This window comes from Camponotus vicinus, unplaced genomic scaffold (assembly GCF_025532165.1).
Source record: "Camponotus vicinus isolate PSW18456_S1 unplaced genomic scaffold, iyCamVici1.0 SCAF_10, whole genome shotgun sequence".
In the NCBI taxonomy this organism is placed as follows: Eukaryota; Metazoa; Arthropoda; class Insecta; order Hymenoptera; family Formicidae; genus Camponotus; species Camponotus vicinus.
In genome coordinates, this window is record NW_028141946.1 from 7,060,902 (window position 1) to 7,081,394 (window position 20,493).

At 31.3% G+C, this 20,493-nt stretch overlaps 4 protein-coding genes across 5 annotated transcripts; 1 reads left to right on the forward strand and 3 right to left on the reverse strand.

Annotated features, from left to right (window-relative positions):
• Nucleotides 1–210: 210 nt before the first annotated feature.
• LOC145960499 (uncharacterized) lies at nucleotides 211–3,483 on the reverse strand. Its single transcript, XM_083080013.1, has 5 exons — nucleotides 3,259–3,483; nucleotides 2,492–2,740; nucleotides 1,919–2,083; nucleotides 1,089–1,448; nucleotides 211–666 (listed from the first exon to the last, which is right to left on the reverse strand). Exons 1-5 carry the CDS (start codon nucleotides 3,481–3,483, stop codon nucleotides 358–360), a joined length of 1,308 nt encoding a protein of 435 aa, XP_082936139.1. The 3' UTR covers nucleotides 211–357.
• A 440-nt stretch (nucleotides 3,484–3,923) lies between these two features.
• Nucleotides 3,924–5,210, forward strand: LOC145960500 (uncharacterized). Its single transcript, XM_083080014.1, has one exon. It carries the CDS (start codon nucleotides 3,997–3,999, stop codon nucleotides 4,669–4,671), a length of 675 nt encoding a protein of 224 aa, XP_082936140.1. The 5' UTR covers nucleotides 3,924–3,996; the 3' UTR covers nucleotides 4,672–5,210.
• A 248-nt stretch (nucleotides 5,211–5,458) lies between these two features.
• On the reverse strand, nucleotides 5,459–7,653 carry LOC145960501 (uncharacterized). Its single transcript, XM_083080015.1, has 2 exons — nucleotides 7,094–7,653; nucleotides 5,459–6,569 (listed from the first exon to the last, which is right to left on the reverse strand). Exons 1-2 carry the CDS (start codon nucleotides 7,094–7,096, stop codon nucleotides 6,198–6,200), a joined length of 375 nt encoding a protein of 124 aa, XP_082936141.1. The 5' UTR covers nucleotides 7,097–7,653; the 3' UTR covers nucleotides 5,459–6,197.
• Nucleotides 7,654–8,688: 1,035 nt separating this feature from the next.
• LOC145960262 (tyrosine-protein phosphatase non-receptor type 2-like) lies at nucleotides 8,689–20,269 on the reverse strand. Of its 2 annotated transcripts, XM_083079588.1 has the most exons (9): nucleotides 19,803–20,268; nucleotides 17,662–17,823; nucleotides 17,311–17,570; nucleotides 16,956–17,181; nucleotides 16,722–16,874; nucleotides 16,438–16,597; nucleotides 16,167–16,359; nucleotides 15,983–16,093; nucleotides 8,689–8,907 (listed from the first exon to the last, which is right to left on the reverse strand). In XM_083079588.1, the coding sequence occupies exons 1-9, from the start codon at nucleotides 19,899–19,901 to the stop codon at nucleotides 8,844–8,846; spliced, it is 1,428 nt and encodes a 475-aa protein (XP_082935714.1). In that variant the 5' UTR covers nucleotides 19,902–20,268; the 3' UTR covers nucleotides 8,689–8,843. The 2 variants fall into 2 exon arrangements, with proteins under 2 accessions (XP_082935714.1, XP_082935713.1); XM_083079587.1 differs by lacking the exon at nucleotides 8,689–8,907 and having other exon boundaries at nucleotides 9,986–16,093; nucleotides 19,803–20,269.
• Between the last annotated feature and the right edge of the window lie 224 nt (nucleotides 20,270–20,493).

Genomic DNA, 20,493 nt, shown 5'->3' on the forward strand with positions numbered 1-20,493 from the left:
AAATAGATAAAATATATGAATTGTGCGTACATATTTGTATTGTATAGTTTAATTAAAATATTGTGTAATGTTATTCTATTACAAAGATTAGTAATAATCTGAGTTAAAGTACTAATCAATATTATATATATATTATATTATATATATATTTTATCATTTTTCGATTTAAAAATATATGAAAGTTAATATATAAATAATACATTTAATAATTTCAGCTTTACATAACGTATTTTTATAGCTTAACTTAATATTGTTAATATCATAAGAAAATAATTATAATATATATAGTATATTATATAATATCAAATAAGAATATCAATAAGAATATAATAATAGTAAGAATATTCATTAATAATATTAATAATAATATCGAGATCTATATTGATAGTTGCGTCTCGGATAAGAATCATAGGGATTGTATCTTCGATAAGTCGATCTTCTTCTATAAGATCTCTCTTGCGCTTCCTGTCGATATCTAAAGAGCGGCCTGAAAACGATATCTGCAGCGACATCCATATCATATGAATTTTTAGGATAATTAGTATCCGCATCTGAGGCCCAAAAGAGTGGTGTTGCAATATCAATACGAGGCATTGCGATTGGCAACGGACTTTCGTTCGTATATTGGGTCTTCATTGTCGGTTTGTATAGTGAAGATTCCTGCCTCTAGATGAGGAAATATCTTTTAATTTTCCTTCAATTTTTTAATTTTATTTTTCTATTTTTTAACCAACTAATTTCCCAAATAATAATTAATTGGATAAAATAAAAGTTAGGCTTTATTGAAATTCTGAAGTGTCAAAGAACCACAAATATTTTAGTATCTTGGTGATATAATTTTAAATTTTATTTTATGCAACGTTGTATTTTTTTCTTATACATTGATATGAAATATAATTAAAATTTATTTGAATTATTTTAGAAAAATAGTTTAATAGAAAAAAACATTACATATAATATAGTATAATATAAAGTTATCATCTTTGTAGAGTCTATCTCACTTTAAAATTTTACATTTTCTAAAAAAAAATAAAACAGAAAACGCTTTACAAAGAATATTTTCTTGGAAATAGCGAAAATCGATTAACCTTTGAAAGGGAAGAAGTGAGCCGCCAGTTATTGGGATCCACGCTCCATGAGTTTTCATCAATGTAATCTTGAACATTCCCTTGAATTTCGTCACGTTCGTTCTCTAATTGGTTCTTTAATGCATCATCTCTTGATAGTGTCATGATCGGTACGTCAATTCTATCATCAGAAATCTTTGCGGGATCAAGAACAGCTACGATCGGCACCGATATCGCGGGCGATGAATGCTCCGGAAGTGTTATTTCCTGAGTCGGATTTACCACGAGATATGGAATTTCTTGCGGTGTTTTATCAATAGGAAACATCGGTTTCCGTGTCGTCTTAGAAACTTCAGTTAATGCCTTGTAGAAATCATCATGCTGTGATGTATAGAACAGATTATTTTCATTTTTTCCTTTTTTTGGAAGATTATATGTTCGGCAATTGCGAGTGACTGCAGGCGCTGTGATGACTTAGTCGTCAAATCCATAAAATACAACAACGAATTTGCTATATCGAATCAAAATGATTATATGCATGCAAAAGAAAGATAAATTGCATATTCCACATATAAAATATAATATAAAGAATTTTAAAAATTGTTTCCGAATTTTTTGCATCATATTAAGCTTGATTAATTATAATGTTAACCATGCCATATTTTTTGAAAATAATCTATTAGTTATGAGAAGAAAATGTTAATTATTATCAAATTTTCAAAATATTAAAAAGGAAGAGATGTTGAAAGAAAAAATTTAGAAAAATTAAAGTAAAATAATGCATCAATAGACCCAAATAATGCATCAATAAATAAATAAATTTGCGCATTTGAATATTAACGTGGCATTACCGAATTTTCATATCCATCTTCATCGTTTTCGGTAAAAGATTGGATATCAGTAAATGCCAAGCCATCCACATCTGTTCCCGCATTTGTAGTTTCGGTTATATTTTTTCGCACATCTTCTAAATTCTTCATGGGAACGACGAGAAGCTGCGCACTTTGCGATACCACCTTAAAAAAGAGATAATATGATAACAATGACAAAAAAAAATTCGATTATATTTTATATTATAATAAATTTATCTTATTTTCTTTCATTTTATCTTTAAACAAAAATCATCTAATTTTAAAACAATTTGATACAATGATAATAATTAATATTGCAATAGCATAATTATATAATTTCTTTCGATAGTTAATTGACATTTCCGAATTACTGTTACATAAGTGATTAATCACGTCTTAAATTATTCTGTCATCGTTAATGAAAACTAACAATCCTAATCAACGTGATAATTAAACTATTGCTAACAACAATATTCTTAGACATCATCTTCTTCGAAAAAATATTGGATTAATATGTATTAATATTATATTAATTTTAACATTTTTTAAAAATTATATAGGATATTTTTATACCTTGTTAGGTTCAGTAGCGGGCATAACAAAGACCTTCTTTTTTACTACCAAGCCATCCAAGGATCTATTACCGACCGCATCTTGTACAGCACCCTGCACCACCGGATCTTGCACAATAGCAGCCAACGTATCGTTCGTAGTTTGAGGTTCTGTTGGCAATAAATTCGCCACGTCTTCATAATCCACAGGTTTTGCGTTCAATGTTCCAACAAACAATAGCAAGATAATGGAAAACATGATACTTCCCATCTAAAGAAAATGTAATCAATTTATTAGATATACGCTTTTTAGACCTTTTATGTGTATAACTTTTAATTAAAGAAACAAAGTCTTATTGCTTATTAAAATTTAGAGTTTATATTCTAAAACTTTTAATTTAATAATAAAAATTTAATTATCAATAATGATCGAGATATAATACAATTATATAGATTGTAATACAAAATATTTTAAAAAAGTTAAGATATGAAATTGATATATCATTAAGATTAATTGTATATGTATATATATTCTAATATCGTTTTAGATCAAAAAGAACGACTAAATTGCTTTAAAATTCAATAAATTATACTTCTTATATTTCTTGTGATTTCATGTGATTTATCTTTCTGACATAAAAAACTTTGTATTGATTATCTTTGACAACATGTAATATATATATATATATATATATATATATATATATATATATATATATATACTATGTAAATTTATATGTTATGAAAAATTGCACTTTTCAAATGTCACGATTGATATAAAAAACGTACCAGCGAATCGTCTTTCATTGCAATGACGAAATTATGCGAAGTTTCTCTTCGCTGCTTCGATGAGACTGACTGCCAAGGATTTTCCAGCTCTGTCAAGGTATAACGGACCGTACTGGTTTTATACGACGTGCTGAAATAATTATCATCATCTCGATAATAAACGTGAGTATCAATCTTGCGATAAACTGATACTTTTATCGGATGCTGCATCATAAATAAGATCATTAATCGTCAATTATGCAATAAATAATTTCGCCAATGAGTTATAAAAATTTGTATCTTTTACCTTTACGTATTTTCCTTTTGTATAAAATGATTATATCATTTTTACATTAATTGTGTCTAATGATTTATTATAGTTTATCGACAATTAAAATTAATAGAGAAGAATGCGGAAGAGAAACTTTATATATTATTTTATTTATTTTTTTCTGTGAGATAAGTAATTTCTCATATACATCTTCATAGGTTTTTCTTCTTTAAACGACAGAAAATATATGACATTAAATATAAGATATGAGAATGTATATTGCGATACTTCGACAACTGTCGACTGAACGAATATTTTACTTATCGTTAGCACATTCCTAATGATATTTCCGAGACTCGGTGATGTTTAGCGAACAACTTAGTAACGAGTCCTGGATAACGAACTATAAAAGACTCGTTTCAACTTCCTGAATCGCTAGTCTGCAACAAGGAATTATACTCTTTACATTCGGGAAATCTGTGGATAAAATGGGACGCTTTGGTATCTTCTTCGCTCTCTGCTCTCTCGCAGTTCTAGTGGGATCGGCATCCACCGGCTCATCAACGACGACTGAAACTTCGAAGAGCAATGGATGCGACACAAGAAACATTATCGAAAAACCTCATGCAGATATACTAAAGTCAAAGAGTGTAAAGAATAATTCTGAATGTTCTTTGGACCAGAGCAACATGAAAGGTGCGGTCCAAATTGGAGAACAGCTTGCAGCTTTATATTTAAATAAAATATCAAATGCATCCACAATTCCAACCGTCAGTTTGTCGGACAACTATACGAAGGCTGTAAAGTATGTAAAACGGATTGAGAACCGAGAAGATGATGCGTCTCCGTCAAATCACAAAAACCGATCGGATGATATACTGGATCTTTCTAATATAATATTGGCTCGACTAACTCGCCAGGCTGAAAAAAGCAACACAGGTTCCTCTAATCCTTCATCGGTCGAGAACATCGAGAGCGAAAATATTGGTTCGTCGCAAGAAAGATCGAACCTCGAGGGTGATCTTGGCGCAGCTGAAGATAGATATCGGTTTCAATATCCTTATTGGAATCGAAGGCAGTTTGCAAGTCAAAGATATCGAGCAAATGATAGGAGGGAACCTTTTCGTAATTACTTGAAATATCCTGTATTTCCAGGAAAATAAATTCTAAAGATTTGATTTTTTTTCTCGTTCTTTAAAGAAGATTTGTATATTGTCAACTTTTTACAGTGGACATGTTCTGAAAAATAATGTAATGGAAAGAAAAAATCTTTTTAGAAGAATATTGTGTAATATTGTAATATTGTGTCAATAGATGTAAGCAGATAATTTTTAATTCTTATACTGTGATCAGCACTTCGATTGTAATGTTCATTGATTCAGAAGATTATTTGTAAAGCGATTCTGCAATGTTCTATATTTCATTTTTTTATATATAATTAGAAAAAATATCTTCTCCAAAAAATTGGTGGTACTTGTAACTGTACTAATAATTTCTTAAAAAAAGTTTTGAAAATAAACTCTTTAATTAAAAAATTTTTTAATTTTTTAAATAAAATATTTTGATTATAGAACATTCATTATGAAATTAAATAATAAATTATAGTATTTATCAATTTCACACAATTTTATAGTTATAACATTTTTATGTATATTGTATTAACAACACAGATATATTCTATTTTTAGGTATAAGCAATTATTTATAACGTATATAGAATTAATATCTCATATAAATAATATCAATATATTAAAATAAAATATCAATTGCCTCAAGCGAACAGATATGAATAATTAATGATAATAATACTTTGAAGATAATATCAATATATAAAAAATGAAATATAAATCTCAAATAAAATAAATAAATATGTAGATATATAAAATAATATCTCGATATTCTCTCTCTCTGGAAAAATATACGAATAAAAAATAAACAATATTTATAAAGGTGTTTTATATATTTCTATAAAATATTATACATACATATTTTCGCTCAATTATACATGTAACATTTTATCAAAGAAATCACATATCACAATATACATTCTCATATATACATTCATCAACTACATTATAAATGTAATTTTTGCTTGCACTATTCTGAAATGCAACTTTGGTCAGCAGCCTTTTCAATATTACTTTTACTAATAATCTTAGACTAATCTAAACTTACGATAGAATTAAGAGAATGTGTAATTTATCAGCTATCAAAAAGACTTAATTTTAATCTGACTTAAATTTATAGTTTATAAAAGAGATCGTATGTGACGTAAAAAACCTAAAGTTTCTCTGGTTTTTCCAGTCGCTCTTGTAATTCCGACATCGTTAAAAAAAGGCCTCGTTGAGTCAGTACATTCTGTTAATTCACGCCATTAATGTCCGACAAAGCATCGAGGTCCACAACCTTTTAGCGTAATTACTAGGAGTTGAATATCCCTCAAACCATCGTTTAAAGGTCCGTTCGTTTTTTTCAAAAGCTTCTTTCTCTTATTGACGACCCTGTGTTCTTTTCTTCCCTTTCGTATTTTTTTTTGTTTTAACTGTAAATCTCATCGGCAAGACAACAGCTTTATTTGTGCTCGGTTTTTAAATTTTCGTACTTCCGCTTCGTCATCAAGCTTGCGTCTTGTTTCATAAACATGTTTGTAAGTATTCGCAAACAATATTATTTCACAAATTGATTCATTTTTATTCTGTGTATATTCGCCTTCTTCGAATTGCATCTCTGGCGCGTTGTCGATACGCGACCTGCTGGCGATAAACGAAGAGAGGACGAAGAATGTTGGTACCAGCTGCAGTCTCGAGATCATTATCATTATTTGTTTCCTCGATACTGCGTTTTTTGATATTAAAAGAATTCTCGGTGTCATCCATCATAATCTTAGGATCGTCGTTTAATGGATATATTGGTTCTTCGTCGATCGCAGGCTGACTTTCATCCAATTCCTGAATGAAGACTGGTACGGCAAATAGGGAACCATACATGGTCGCCATCCTTAAGGGTGAGGCATAAGAGCAGGCGATGAACAGTAGAACGAAGACAATGAACTTGGCAGCCATCTAAAAAAAGAAAAAACCGCAAATAAGAAAAAACCGCATTTCTTGGCAATTATAAACTCCAAAGATTTACATATAACCCATACTCGAAGAGTTAAAAAAATTTTACAAGTCCGAAATAAAATTATATTATAAAATTATAGATACTTCAACAAAAAAAACCTCCCAAGCTAAATAGAAAATAAATTTCAATAAAATATATTTCAATATAATTTATAAATATTTGATGGAAAGAACGAATGCTTTCAATAATTTTTTTAAATATTAAATATAAAAATAATCTCAGGTCCAATTAGAGAACTTATTTTTTAAACATATTTCAATTGTATAAATAATTTTATATTTAAAATTCACCACTCTTTTCTACACATAAAATATCTTTTTCAAATACTTTATAAGTTACGTGAAAAAATTTATTAGACTTGTAATACAAAAACTGTATATTCAATAGAAAGAAACATTACATGACAGCATTATATGATTCTAAATTACATGGTCTGTAACTAAATACGGAGAAAACTGCTTACCATTTTATATCTGGAAATCTCAGATTATTGGTGACTCTTCGCAAAGAAATAACGGTCGCTTCTGGTCGAAGTAAGCTGATTATGTTACTCAAAGGAGAAACGAATGTCTCAACGTGAAGTATCTCCTAAAAGTATATGTCTTCTAATAGGCGCAGCAGGATAGCTCTCTTGCGACTTTATGGTGACCGAGATCGAGCATTCGGTATTTATATGAAACAATGACGTCAAACCAGAGCACGCTAATTATACAATGACGTTCTACGATAGGTGATAATTAACCTGGTAAATCCAAGTGGATATGATACACGCCGTGATCTATCCTGGGCGTACTACGTTGCTTCTTGTTTTGTTGCCGATTTCGCAGGTGTTAACTTGGCTACAAGGGAACGGTATTATATACTCCCTTGATAGTCTGCTTACGCAAAATACTGATAATTTAGCACATCAATTCGCGCGTCGCAGGTCTTCGACTAGCTCGCAGATTTTCGAATATAAACCCAACAAAATAAAGTGAAAAAATTTAAGAAATTTTACCTGTCATGCATTTCATGTAAGAATCTATCTTTGAATAAATATCTCCATCTACAACTCTTTATGTATTAATATACATACATCTTTCAATTCATAGACTATATCTAAATTATATATAATTATATATATATATATATATATATATATATATATATATATATATATAAAATTTTTCTTAACTTACTTTTTTTAGTTTAAGTTAAAGTAAATGTTTAAATTTTATTACCAAATCAAAATTTTGATATTTAATGTATTATATTTATTATTTATATATCTATTTTGCTAATTTTAAACGAAAAGTAATAAGAATAAATTCTATAGCGTACTTTATTATTATGCAAAATATATTCTTGCAAAACAATTCGTTGTGTACGATGCGACTGTTTTTAGATCCTCACGTGATGTATGACATAAGAGAGAACTCTGTAGAACGCTACGCGATGTTACACATTGTTACACACATCATTGCACATGTGAAAATTTAATCTTGCATCAATATAGTGAATCATAATGAATCATTATTCAAGTAAAGAAAAAGACATCCAACTTGTAATAATAATACAATGAAAAATGGAATTTCTATTAATATAAAAAAATAGTGAACAATTTTTTGATGATTTATTTTTTCTCATTAATTATCATATTTCTTAATAAAATATATTTGTTTAAGAAATCAAATTATATAATTTAATGAATGCATTTGTATTATCCAATTCTTTTTTTTTTAAATTCCTCCTTTTTATATTTCTTATTTTATAGTAGATAATGTTATATATATATATATAGTAATTAATGTTTAATATTTAATGCATTCTAATATTTAATGTATATATATTATATTAAAATATTATATATAATATTAAAATAAATTATCTGCAAATATATATTAAAATAAACTATCTGCAAAATTTCATAATTTCCATAAAATTTCTTTATTTTCAGCTTTTGTATGCGTGCAAGATTGCAAAGACTGGAAGAGGATAAAAATTGTGGGAATTGTTCGCCCTTGAATTTATAATTTAGGACTCGAGAATTCGACACGAAACAAATACACGTACATCGTGTTGTTTTTATGTAGCAAATAATCTGATTTATTTTTCTGTCAAGCATTGTGTCACTGTATTAAAACAGATTCCCGTGTCTTCCCGTGGTTCCCTTTAAAATGTGACAAGGCACAAAACGGAGAATTATTGCAACGATTATCTTTCGTTCTTTCGATTTAGATCGTGGACTCGGCCTCCTCATGTACAGATTCGCCACTTTCCATAGTTTCGCTTTTTGATCTGAAAGAAATCATCAGATAAGGATCTTTCTAGGCTTCGATTGGACGGAAAAGGCTAAGTACGAGACGACAGATGATAAGGATCGAAATAGTTCCGCCAAATAATAACTTTAATATACAGAGTACGATTCGCATCGCTGGACGTCTATGTAAAATATTCTGGGGTTTATGCGATTAATTGGGGTCGATTCGAGATTACGAGATAGGATAGGATTAAGGTCACAAACCGTTTATTTCGAAAATGATATAATTTCATAAAATTCTGCAAAATTGTAAATTTTATCAAAATGTGACGATTTTAGAATAAAATTTAGAATAAAATAATCTTTTAATATTATATTTACACAATTTTCGGAATAAACGATTTAATCGATGGAAAAAAATATCAACAACAGATGTACTATCATCAGATATCAGCATCTCGTATATTCTCGAAAATGAGATTTATGTTTAATCCAAAGTATTATTCAAGTAATTATACTGATATTAGTACAGCTATTATTGTTGACGGTAGTTGGAATTATAATGTAAAAAATAATATGCATACCAGGAGTCACCAATCCTCGAAATAAAAAAGCGAATACATTGCTAATGAATAAAATATAATATATGGATGCAAATATATATAAATATATGAAATATATATAAAATATGTTTTAATTTTCATTAATAAGGAATTAAGATTTTTTTGCGACTTCTGGTAAGCATGAAATTTTTTGATAAAAAATCGCCTGACTAAAAATTAAAAAAGTTTAAAATAAAATCTCCCCTCTTGATTTAACAAATAATTAATAATTTCACTGCACATCATAGTCTTAATCAAATAAACTACCTCTTTCTATGTGGAACCAAATATAAAAATCAAAAAAGTATCGGGTTAAATAATTTGAAATGTCTTTTCATGTCTGGGATCCACTACAGTTGCATCGATGGTTTGTAAAAAACATCTGTATTACCTGAATCCATAGTACATGAATCCGAACTGTCCACAGAGAGAAAATATGTTTTGCGAAAATAAATTTACGATGACAACATTGTAAGAATTACGTATTTCCGTCTCGTAATTAAAAATTAGGATATGAAATCTACAATGCGAAAGATTCTATTCTCATAATGCTAATCTGCTCCGGCTGCGTGAAATATCTGTCAAGTGTCTCATAAAAGACGATCATTTCGATCCGATACATATGTATGTTGGCGAGATCATCAATCTTGCCATTCTATTATTTTCGTATAAATGTTTTATTGCATGCAAGTCTTTCGTAATCATTCAGTGCCTATCCGTTTAAGTTGTCGTTCCTCCTAAAACTCGGGCGAAGGAGCGGAACGATAGAGAGAGCGATCTGATATCACAAAAAGATTAGTTCATCATGTTGGCTAATTAAGTGTACGAATAGATTCTATTAGAATCAAATAGAATCAGATAGAAAAATTATATTCGACCATTAGGTTTCTCGATAAACACGTTCACTCATGACGAGTGCCATCATTAGCTCTGACAAGATTAAATTATGAAAAATTTATATTATTAAAAACAATAGTAAAGTTAATGGTCAGTAAAATTTCTTTGATGTTTCTTTTGCTGATAATTAAATTGCGATCAATTGTGACAATTTTTCTCCGTCGTTGCATATTCGCTTCTCTCTTCACATCTACTATATTTTTTTTTCTTCGCCCAGTTCTTTCTCTTAAACACGCTTTCAATTTCCATTTTCCTTCTTTTACTATGCGCATTCAATTTTCTATACATAAAATACCATTCGACGCTACAGTCCTACAACGATACACCGTAAATGTAATTAACTACAATATGAATTGCAGGATGCAGAATGGGCTAGAGAGGAATGTTATCCTCGCCGACGCTATACGATTATTCGGCTGTTTCTTAGAGCTTCAAAATATTTTTAATGTATACAAAAGTATAATAAGGATATGAATATATGGCTTTTACGTTCTTATAGTTCATATTTTCCTATAAATTTTTAGAACTTAGAATTTTTTATTCTTTTTGGAATTTTTTATTTTCTTTTATTCTTGCAATATTTGATAAAATTAAAAAAATTATAGAAAAATACAATCATTTATTTTTTATAAAGTGCCTAATTTCTCAACAGCCGATTAATCGAATAAGTCCAGCTCTTTTTACTCTCACATACTTTTGTCTCAATCTTTTGAAGCACAGTTCACATACAATTATCTATTTTTCATCTTGAGGTAAATTCATGTCTTTTCGCATTTCGACGATGGATAATCGTCAGTGTATAACTGTAAAAAGGCCCCGTTGTATATAACGTAGACTAAAAGACATCGCGTGATCTACAAAATGTATGTTCTAGCTAGCTAGCTGATGCGCTTCTAAGAGAGAGAATCAAAGATCGTTAATTTTCCCTGTCTTACCATTCTTACATCTGCCTAATGCATACACTCGATTCTTACCATTATTATTAATCCGGCTGCCAAGCGTATCGATCGATCGAATCGTAATTGTTCGATATCGTTATGATCCATGTATATTGCTTTAAATTGAAGAGACAAGAGTTTCAGGAGCTTCAATTTTTTCGCGCAGGATCGAACGCGCTTAGTTAATCGATTTCTAACATAGACTACTATTCGAGATATATAAGCTCGGAATCATCGCTCGCGCATTTTATACATATATATACCCTGAAGCACGATCGCTCGGCAATCCGGAAATTATGATAAATTGATTAATTCGAAATAGCCTTTTTCCTTGATATACATCTCAAAAAAAGTTAATGTATCTAATTTAAGATAAAATGTAGCGAGAATCTAATAAGACCTGCATTTTTATTAGAATTGTTTCGTACTAGTGTTAATTTTTTCGATTAAAAAATAAATTTGCTAAAAAAGAGCTATATTCTTGATTACAAAAAATATATACAATTTATAAAAGCTATATTCAATTTATAAAGAGTAATTTATAAAGAGTATGTATGTAAAAGAATAGGGAAAATTGAAAAAAAGTATATACGATATCTTAATATTACCTAACTTAAAGTATGAGAGTACCGAAAAAATACCATTTCGAATAAATCATACGATCTGATAAATTTACTAGATAATTATCTACTTATATATTGTCAGATATATATTAAGAAAGATTCGCTTCTCCACGGTGACTATGCTCTTTCAAAAAGGGGAAAGATCGATTCTGTTACATTATTTACCGATCGCTGTGATTTCACTTTCTTCCCCTTGTTTGTACGAGTAGGCACTTAGCTATGTTTCTGTGTTTTGTTTGTATGTATAACGTTATGTCTATTGTACACACGACGAGTAATATAAAAGAATGTGTCGCTGGATCTGTTCTTTCGTCTTGCCCGATGCTGATTGCGAAGCTCAGTCAGACGCTTTTAGAGACTAATAATAGATTATATCACGTGTAAAAAAAAAATATATACATACCCCTAATAATTAGGGAATTAATTAAAAAGATAACATTTCTTTCTTTTTGTAAAAATTACAAAATTAATAGAATTTATATAATAAAGATAGAAAAGATATATATATATATTATTGTATATGTCTGAAAATATTTTATATCAGAGAAATCAATTTCCAATAATAATGTGCTAAAATTGCGCTCACAATTTTCTCAAATAATGCTTGAGTGCATGAGTTGCACGATCAACATCGACGACCGCTCCCATTCTCCTACGCATTTATTCTCTCATGCACGCGTTTCCTGTTTCTCATATCCATACATACATACACACACATACACGTACACATATGCATACATACGTACATACATACAGACACACATAGCACACACAAGCACGCACTTCGGAGCGCACGTGATCAGTTTTGGAACTTTTAATTAGCACCGTGTCTTCGTGATCTGTGAACTTTCGTGAGCGTATGTCTCACTTTCGGAAGCTTCGCGCGATCGTCAACAACCGGGGAGATGAATGTCTATGATCGTACTTCTCCGCTCTTTCTCGAGCATAAAACGGCAATGGAATAAATGCGAATTTCGGAATCGCAGAAACGTCATCTTCGAAATTACATTTCAATTCGACTCGAAGATGTCATAGAGTGGTCAAAAGGTATTCCCATGCCATTGTTCTCAATAACGCGATGACGATTAGTCGCGCCGTTAACTGCTTGATCGCATCGCCGCAGAGAGAGAGAGATAGAGAATGAGAAGGAGAGATTGCAGTTTTATATATATATATATATAGTTACATAAATAATATCTCGAGAAAATTAGATAACAATAATATATTGTAGGTGCGTAAAGTTAAAACGTGTTGTTGACAATAAAAAATACTGCATATCCCCTCGAGTTCCGCGTGGAGTACTTTTGCTCGTTTGTTTTCTTTCGTCTTCTATTTCAACTTTTTCTTTCTTTCTTTTCTTTTTTGCCGCGTACCGTTCCATAATCACGCGAAGAGCACGTCAATATACGCAAATCCGACGTGTTTAAAACCTCGTTGGGAGATCGTGTTCCAACGGCAGTAACGTACAAAAGTAGAAAATACGCTTTGGGTGACGCACGTTTTATCACGACGTACCGGCTACACACGCTTCTCTCATTACGCTTCATCTTTGGATGGAACACGATCTGACAAGTCTTTCTCTCAAGATGATCTATATAAAAGCTCGACTTATAAGAATACGCGGGCTCTCATTATTTTACCGTTACTCTCATTATTTTACCGTTCCTTTACTTCCTCCTCCTTCCATCTTCCTAGAAGTCATTAGACATACTCAGTCTTTATCCAACGCCCAATGTACAGTTTGTAACATATGCTATTGGGCGATGAGCTGAAATACACATTTTCTAAGATTTTTGCTTAAAACTTTTCCCTGTTTCTCTAACATTTAATGTAATTTCACTATCGAATTTTCTGAGCGAAATATGAATATTGAAGTAGAATACATGAAAACGGTTCAATTTAAAGAAGAATCAAAAGCAAGAATCTATAACACAGAAATCATTAATATTTCTTGGAAATTACACTTTGCTGTATACAGAGTTCTCGTGTCTATTCATTTGCTGCTACCAATGTATGATTTATCATTCTTATAATTTCAGAATTTCTGACAGAATTTTTTTTCTACTTTATTAATCAATTAACAATAAAAATAAATAAATAATAATTGGACATGATAACGAGAAGCTTTTTTTGATAAATATGAGATATCACTTAATTTTTTCACATGATTCTAATGTATCTAAAGTCCAGAATATCATTTCATTTAAAAATGTAAGAAAAATTTAAAACTAATATATTAGGAATGTCTTGTTACAAAGTAAAATAATTGTTTCCATAATTCTATATTGCTATGTAAAATAATAGGATTCATATAAATAGCAAGCTCTAACATGAATAATTGGATCAAATGCATAATATCCCAGATCATAATTTACAAAATATAAATATAAAATCTCTGTTATAACAAAAAAAAAAAAATAAAAAGATCGCAAATAAGAAAAATATATCTTACTCATAGCCCAACAATAAAAAATTCAAGTGAGATTACCAGTAGTAAGTGAAAAACATCTTTGAAACACCAGTTTATAAGGTGTCAATATAATATATATAAAATCTAAACTTTTTTATGAATATTTTTGATATAAGACACAATAGAATCTATTTCAATTGATAAGCAATTAAAAAGACATTCATCTATAGAACTAGAGTAAAACTTTTTAACAATTTCTTTCTATACCTATTATTACAGTACATCGATATTTAATCTTTTTAAAGAAATTAAAAGATATATATTCCCAAATCAATTAAATCCATATTTTTAATATTAAATTATGAATTTATCATTATAAGTTTTGTATTCATAAATTCATAAATTTTGTAATTTAAAAATATAAGTTTAAAATCATTTGGAAATCTCAGTTCATTTTAGATTATAAATCAAAGTAATTTTGTTTGATATCTTGAAATACATTATTAATAGTAAGCCTAATTTATATATTTAGAAACGATTCATTAAAAATCACAGAAATATAATCTGCGCTTTACTTAGTTACCGATTGTTATGTTAATTAAATTACAAGGAAAATATCGGATATCAATATAGAAATGTGCATTCATGAATTATTTACGGAAATTGACAAAATCAAAATCATCTTCCAAAAGATGTAATGTAGTCTTTTAAATTAAAACTGATTTTTCATATTAATTTCATATAGCCATGATTCTTATCGAATATGGCTATATGTAACACATGAGGTTATCGTTATAATGTGAATAAGAAGCCTGTATAAGATTTGGGGATCTAATCATAATTATATGGTTTATTGTATAATTAAGATAAATCTAGACAAATATATACCTACAAGAATTACAAAAAAAAAAAAACACGAAGGAAGCTAATAATTTTCTATATACTTCTTATTCTTTCATTATAACGTTTTTATAAGCACGTATCAAATAAACTACTCAAATAAACTACTGTTCATTGATAGTAGCAGATTCAAGAGTTTTCAAAAAAATTGTGAGAAGAACATATGATACAGCCTAACATTCTAGGTACTTCTCGAGTAAATCACAATATAAAAATACAAATCGAAAATTCACTTTTTTCCTGCCTTCGTCGATTTCTGATTCTGCAATTATTATTGTTCGAGCGTACAAGCAGCGTGCTCTAACAATATACTACCTTGATTATACTTCTTAGCAATGTTCTTTTTTTCTTATCGTTTTTTTTCTTTGCTTGTTTCGATAATGGAAACAACATTGTTTGCATATAGCTGTTTGTAATGCTCGATTATACTGCGGGTCGTACGATACCGAACACCTTTCTTCCAAAGTTTCTTCCAAAGGTTATTCTTAGATATTTTAGTCAAGATCAGGTTATGAAAAACTAAACCTAATTTAATCTTGCATTAGAGAATATCGCGTATTAAGAATAACCTTTTTCGATTATTTAAGTCATTCAAATGTTGTTGAAAATTCGCACGTACGTACGACGTACGACACTTTTAAATGCGGTAGATCTAACTACGCATGTACAGATAATAATACAGCGCTACGATACCCCCACCGATCCCAATTCCTATGCCTATTGTAAGGGGCGTAAATAATGACCTCTTGAGCTTCTGCCATTCTTCTGTTTCCTTCTGTCGGCGTTTCATCTCGCGCACTTGCGCTGCTAATCGTTCGTTTTTTTCCCGATTGCGCCGACGTACTTCCCCTTTTCTATTCAAAGAACAAAACTTGTGAGTATCTTATAATAAATTAAATATTTAAATAATTCGTGTTTATTACTCACGCATCTGAATTGGACGGAGGACTATTTGTCTGGAAAGAATTATCAGTATCGCTGGGAGAGATTTCTTCACATATTGTGACATTGTCTGTGCTTTGTTCACTTGTATAATTTATAGATTTCGTATCTGTAGGCAATTCTGCGTGATTCGGTGGTTCATTCGGTAACGGCTTATCAGGTGGTGCACTTGATTCATCTGTAATTAACATTAAAGCCATTTTGTTATTGATATAAAAAAAGTTTTGTACAGTGAAAAAGTAGAAGATAAAAGTACCACTCGATACATCCGGACTTGTATCTGCCATCATACTACGCGTTAAAGATTCTGTTCTTGGTGGTAAAGGAGGAGGTTCGTCGTCTTTTTCTAATGAGGAATTATTTTTATTATTTACCTCCTCATAATAATTCTTTAATACCTCGTTGTTTTCAATATTCTGTAATAGAAAATTCCATAAAAACGTCGGTGATTAAATTTGATTACAGTGACTTAACCGGATTATTGTTGAAATATCCTTTTACTTAAAAAGGATTAAAAAGGAACTTCTATGCATTACTTACCACATTGCCCAGTGGCGACTGTTTCGCTCCCTCAATGATGGCAGCATACGAGAAACGTAATTGTTCTGGCGTTTGTATCAGACCCATACGTGACCGTCTCATTTCCAGTAATACCTCACGCACATTCACAGCATTTAAACCGTTTTTCTCGATCTGTAATCAAGTAGTTAGTGATTAACAATAGATTAAAATAATTTGTTTCAGATCAGAAAATGTTTGCTCTATTCAACATACCAGTACTAAGCATGTATCAACCAAGCACAATGTTCCCGATCTTCCTATTCCTGCGGAACAATGGATGACGGGTGGGCCAACATTTTGATCTAATGCTCCTGATTGTCTAACGTCTGCCAAGAAACGTAAAAAGGCCGTTGGACATTGTGGTACTCCAAAGTCTGGCCAAGTAGTATAATGAAAATGTAAGACTTCTCTACTATCGTTAGTTTCCAAGTCCGTAATACTGTACATAAGTTAGAAACATTGAAAACATTATAATTATGCTTACAGGAAAATTAGGGGTGATTGTCAATTATAAAGCAAAGCTTGATGAGAATGGTGTAATTTATGATGTACATGTATCTGTTTTTACCATAATGTTCTAGTAGTGTAATCTGACGATTCGTTTTTGCTGACATAATCCACTTTTAAACCGACATCTTCAAATGTCATAGTAGGTTCATGCGAATCCAGAGGCCAATATTGATGGCATTTGACTTGATTCTTTTCAATTATCTTATTTAACATCAATACAGCCCTACTATTTTGCTCCCATATCATTAGCCAAAAGTGTCCAGTAGTATTTGGCAAGGGTCCTTGTGTCAGGATATATTGCCTATGAGCACGATCCATCTAACATACAAATGGTACAATACATTTACATTACGTTATCATTTGTTGGCCATTTATACAAATTATATTTCTTATATAATTTAATATTTACTGATATGAGATTGGCATGAATGTAGTCGCATACACCTCTTTGAAGAATAATTCTAGAGTGATCATATGGTGCCACATCCCTGTAGCGATTCAAGTTTTTGTTCTGTGGTTTTTTTGATTCATTGCATGTGTACTCATAATTTGCACATTCGTTACGTATATGCTGCAAAATGTTAGAAGTCGCATGTGATTAATAATAAATTAAGTAAAGCACATATAAAGAAATAATCTTTCGCTATCTTACAAGTAAATCTATAAAAATGTTTCATAATGTAGTGTTGTGTGTGTGTGTGTGTGTGTGTGTGTGTGTGTGTAATAAATGTGGATGACAGGTGGATCAACATTTTAATCTAATGCTTGTGAATGCGTAACAGATTTATATATATGTTTCTGCATATGTTTCTGAAATTTCAAAGTTTGCTATTAATTTGAATTTTCAATGTACATTTAACATTGCTAAATAAATTAATTTAGATAATACAATCTTAAGATAATATAATCTTTTACTAATATAATAATTGCTCCAAAACATGTAATTACAAATCGGAGTAAATAAAAATCATTTACAAATTTGCAAATAGGATCAAATAACTAATTATAAATCAAATAAGTCAGTCAGACACATTGTATTAAAATAAACAATAAAAAAAAAGTTGCACTTCTATTATAACACACTTTCTACACATATATTAATATGATATTAAATTTTGCGTTTTTATCTTACAGCATTATATTTTATAATACATCTATCATTATACACATACATATATTAATATGCTATTGTATACGAGATGATTTTGATAAGGAATAACTCTTCTGACATAGATAAAAATTATATCATGTGAGATAAAATTCATTGAGACTAGAGGAAATCAGTAAGATATTAAGGAAGATAAAACGACTTTCAACGGAATAATTATAACATTCAAGTGTATCGTGCATCATCGAATTTCTCACGCTTCGCTTCGGAGAAATTGCGTGTGATCGCTAGATACATATAATATTAGAACTATATACATATTTCCGAGTTGGAAACTCTTGACCTTGGCGAGCACAATCACGCCGTCGAGTATAAACAGTACGTTGTCAATATCCTGCTTGTCAATATGTATCACTTATCAATATGTATCGCTTTTCCGACGAATTTTATCATTTTCACTACATCAACTAATGCATATTAAAGTATATATAAATGCAATGACATAATGTTCTGCTAAAAAAATTATACGATTATTACGATATATCACGATTGAATTTTAATTACTTACAATGTTTGTATCATTCTTTTTTATCTAGATAACTTTACAGGAGTCTTTAGTGCGGCGTAATGAGATTTCGCTATAATAAATCGATCCGGTTATGATGAATCTCAATATCGTGCGAGTCCCAGAATAGTATCGGCGCGGAAGTCGTTTCGAGTTCGGCGAATTCGCGTGTCAACATCGAATGACGCACTTTCTCTATTGTTTCTATCGAGCATATTGTATATTTCAGACTCACAGGAACGCAAAAAAAAGTTGGAATCTGTTTTTATTATTATCAATAGAACTTTCAAGTTCACGTGTCGATATGTCAATTTGAAATTTTCAATTTTATAAACGTTGGGACAGAAAATACATAGACGATATACATATTTTTGCGCGAGTATTCTCGTCTTGCGATTTTTTTCCGCGGAATTTTACCCATTTATATGCAATCTAGCGGTTCTCGAACCGGCAATTTTCTCACGCGAGCAATGGAGCGAGACCGGCCACGATTTGACACGACGAGATATTCCATATTTACGTCGCTATAAATCCCGATACACATAACGGGAGTATTTTACGAGACTACCGAGGAAAAGGTGATCTCGGAAAAGCGATAACGCGAGACAAGAGTCCGCGCGGAGAGCGAGAGTGATAGGGAGAGAGAGAGAGAGAGAGAGAGAGAGACAGAGAGAGACCGGGAGAAAGGGAGCGAGAAAAAGAGAGCGACGAAGTGGCCGGCATCGACGTGTCAATCGAAGGGCAACGTCGTCCGTTAAAATCGTCGGAAATGGCAGCGGAAGAGCCGTCGTCGAGCGGAAGAGTCGAGGCATTTCTCTCTTTCTCTCTCTCTTCCCTCCTGCTTCCTTCCTTCCTTCACCCTCGTTCCTTCTCTCACCTGATAGATAATTGGCCAAGCGCTCTTGGAATTGATCTCGTGATACTCAGTCTCGACGTTGCTGATCGTCTGCTCGCGCGTTTGCTCGCTGCTGGTCATCCTGGCGACTCCAAGATCTTCCAGAAGCCCTAACAGGACGCAGAAATAGAGGCACGATGCACGCACGACGGACGCACGCACGCACGCACGCACGCAGTTACGAAGAGGCTGGGCCGCGCGCGTTGGACACACACACACACACACACACACACACGCACACACTTTTTCGATCCCTCTCGCTTTTCTGCCACTCGATTTAACGTCGTCTAGAGTTAACGTGTCACGTGCCGACTGCCCTGCCGGCGTGAAAATACAAGCCTCCGCGTTATCGTATCACGGAAGCACAGCGACGACGACGACAAAGAGTCGCGCAACGCAAAGAGCGGTTTTGCGGAGGACACGCACTTGCGTACGTAACCTATGGTCCACTGTAGCACGCGCGAAGGTGCGTTCAAAGATCGTACCCGCGAGATAAAGCATTGTTTAATTGACCAATCAGAACGGAAGGAGCGAAGACTTCTTGGTTCTGATTGGTCGATTCGAATTCTACTCTATTCCACGATTTCCGAACGCACTAACTATGCAAATTCACCAACGACCGCTCTCATGTTGCCAACCTTGCAACTGCGAACTTCCATCGCTATTGGACGGC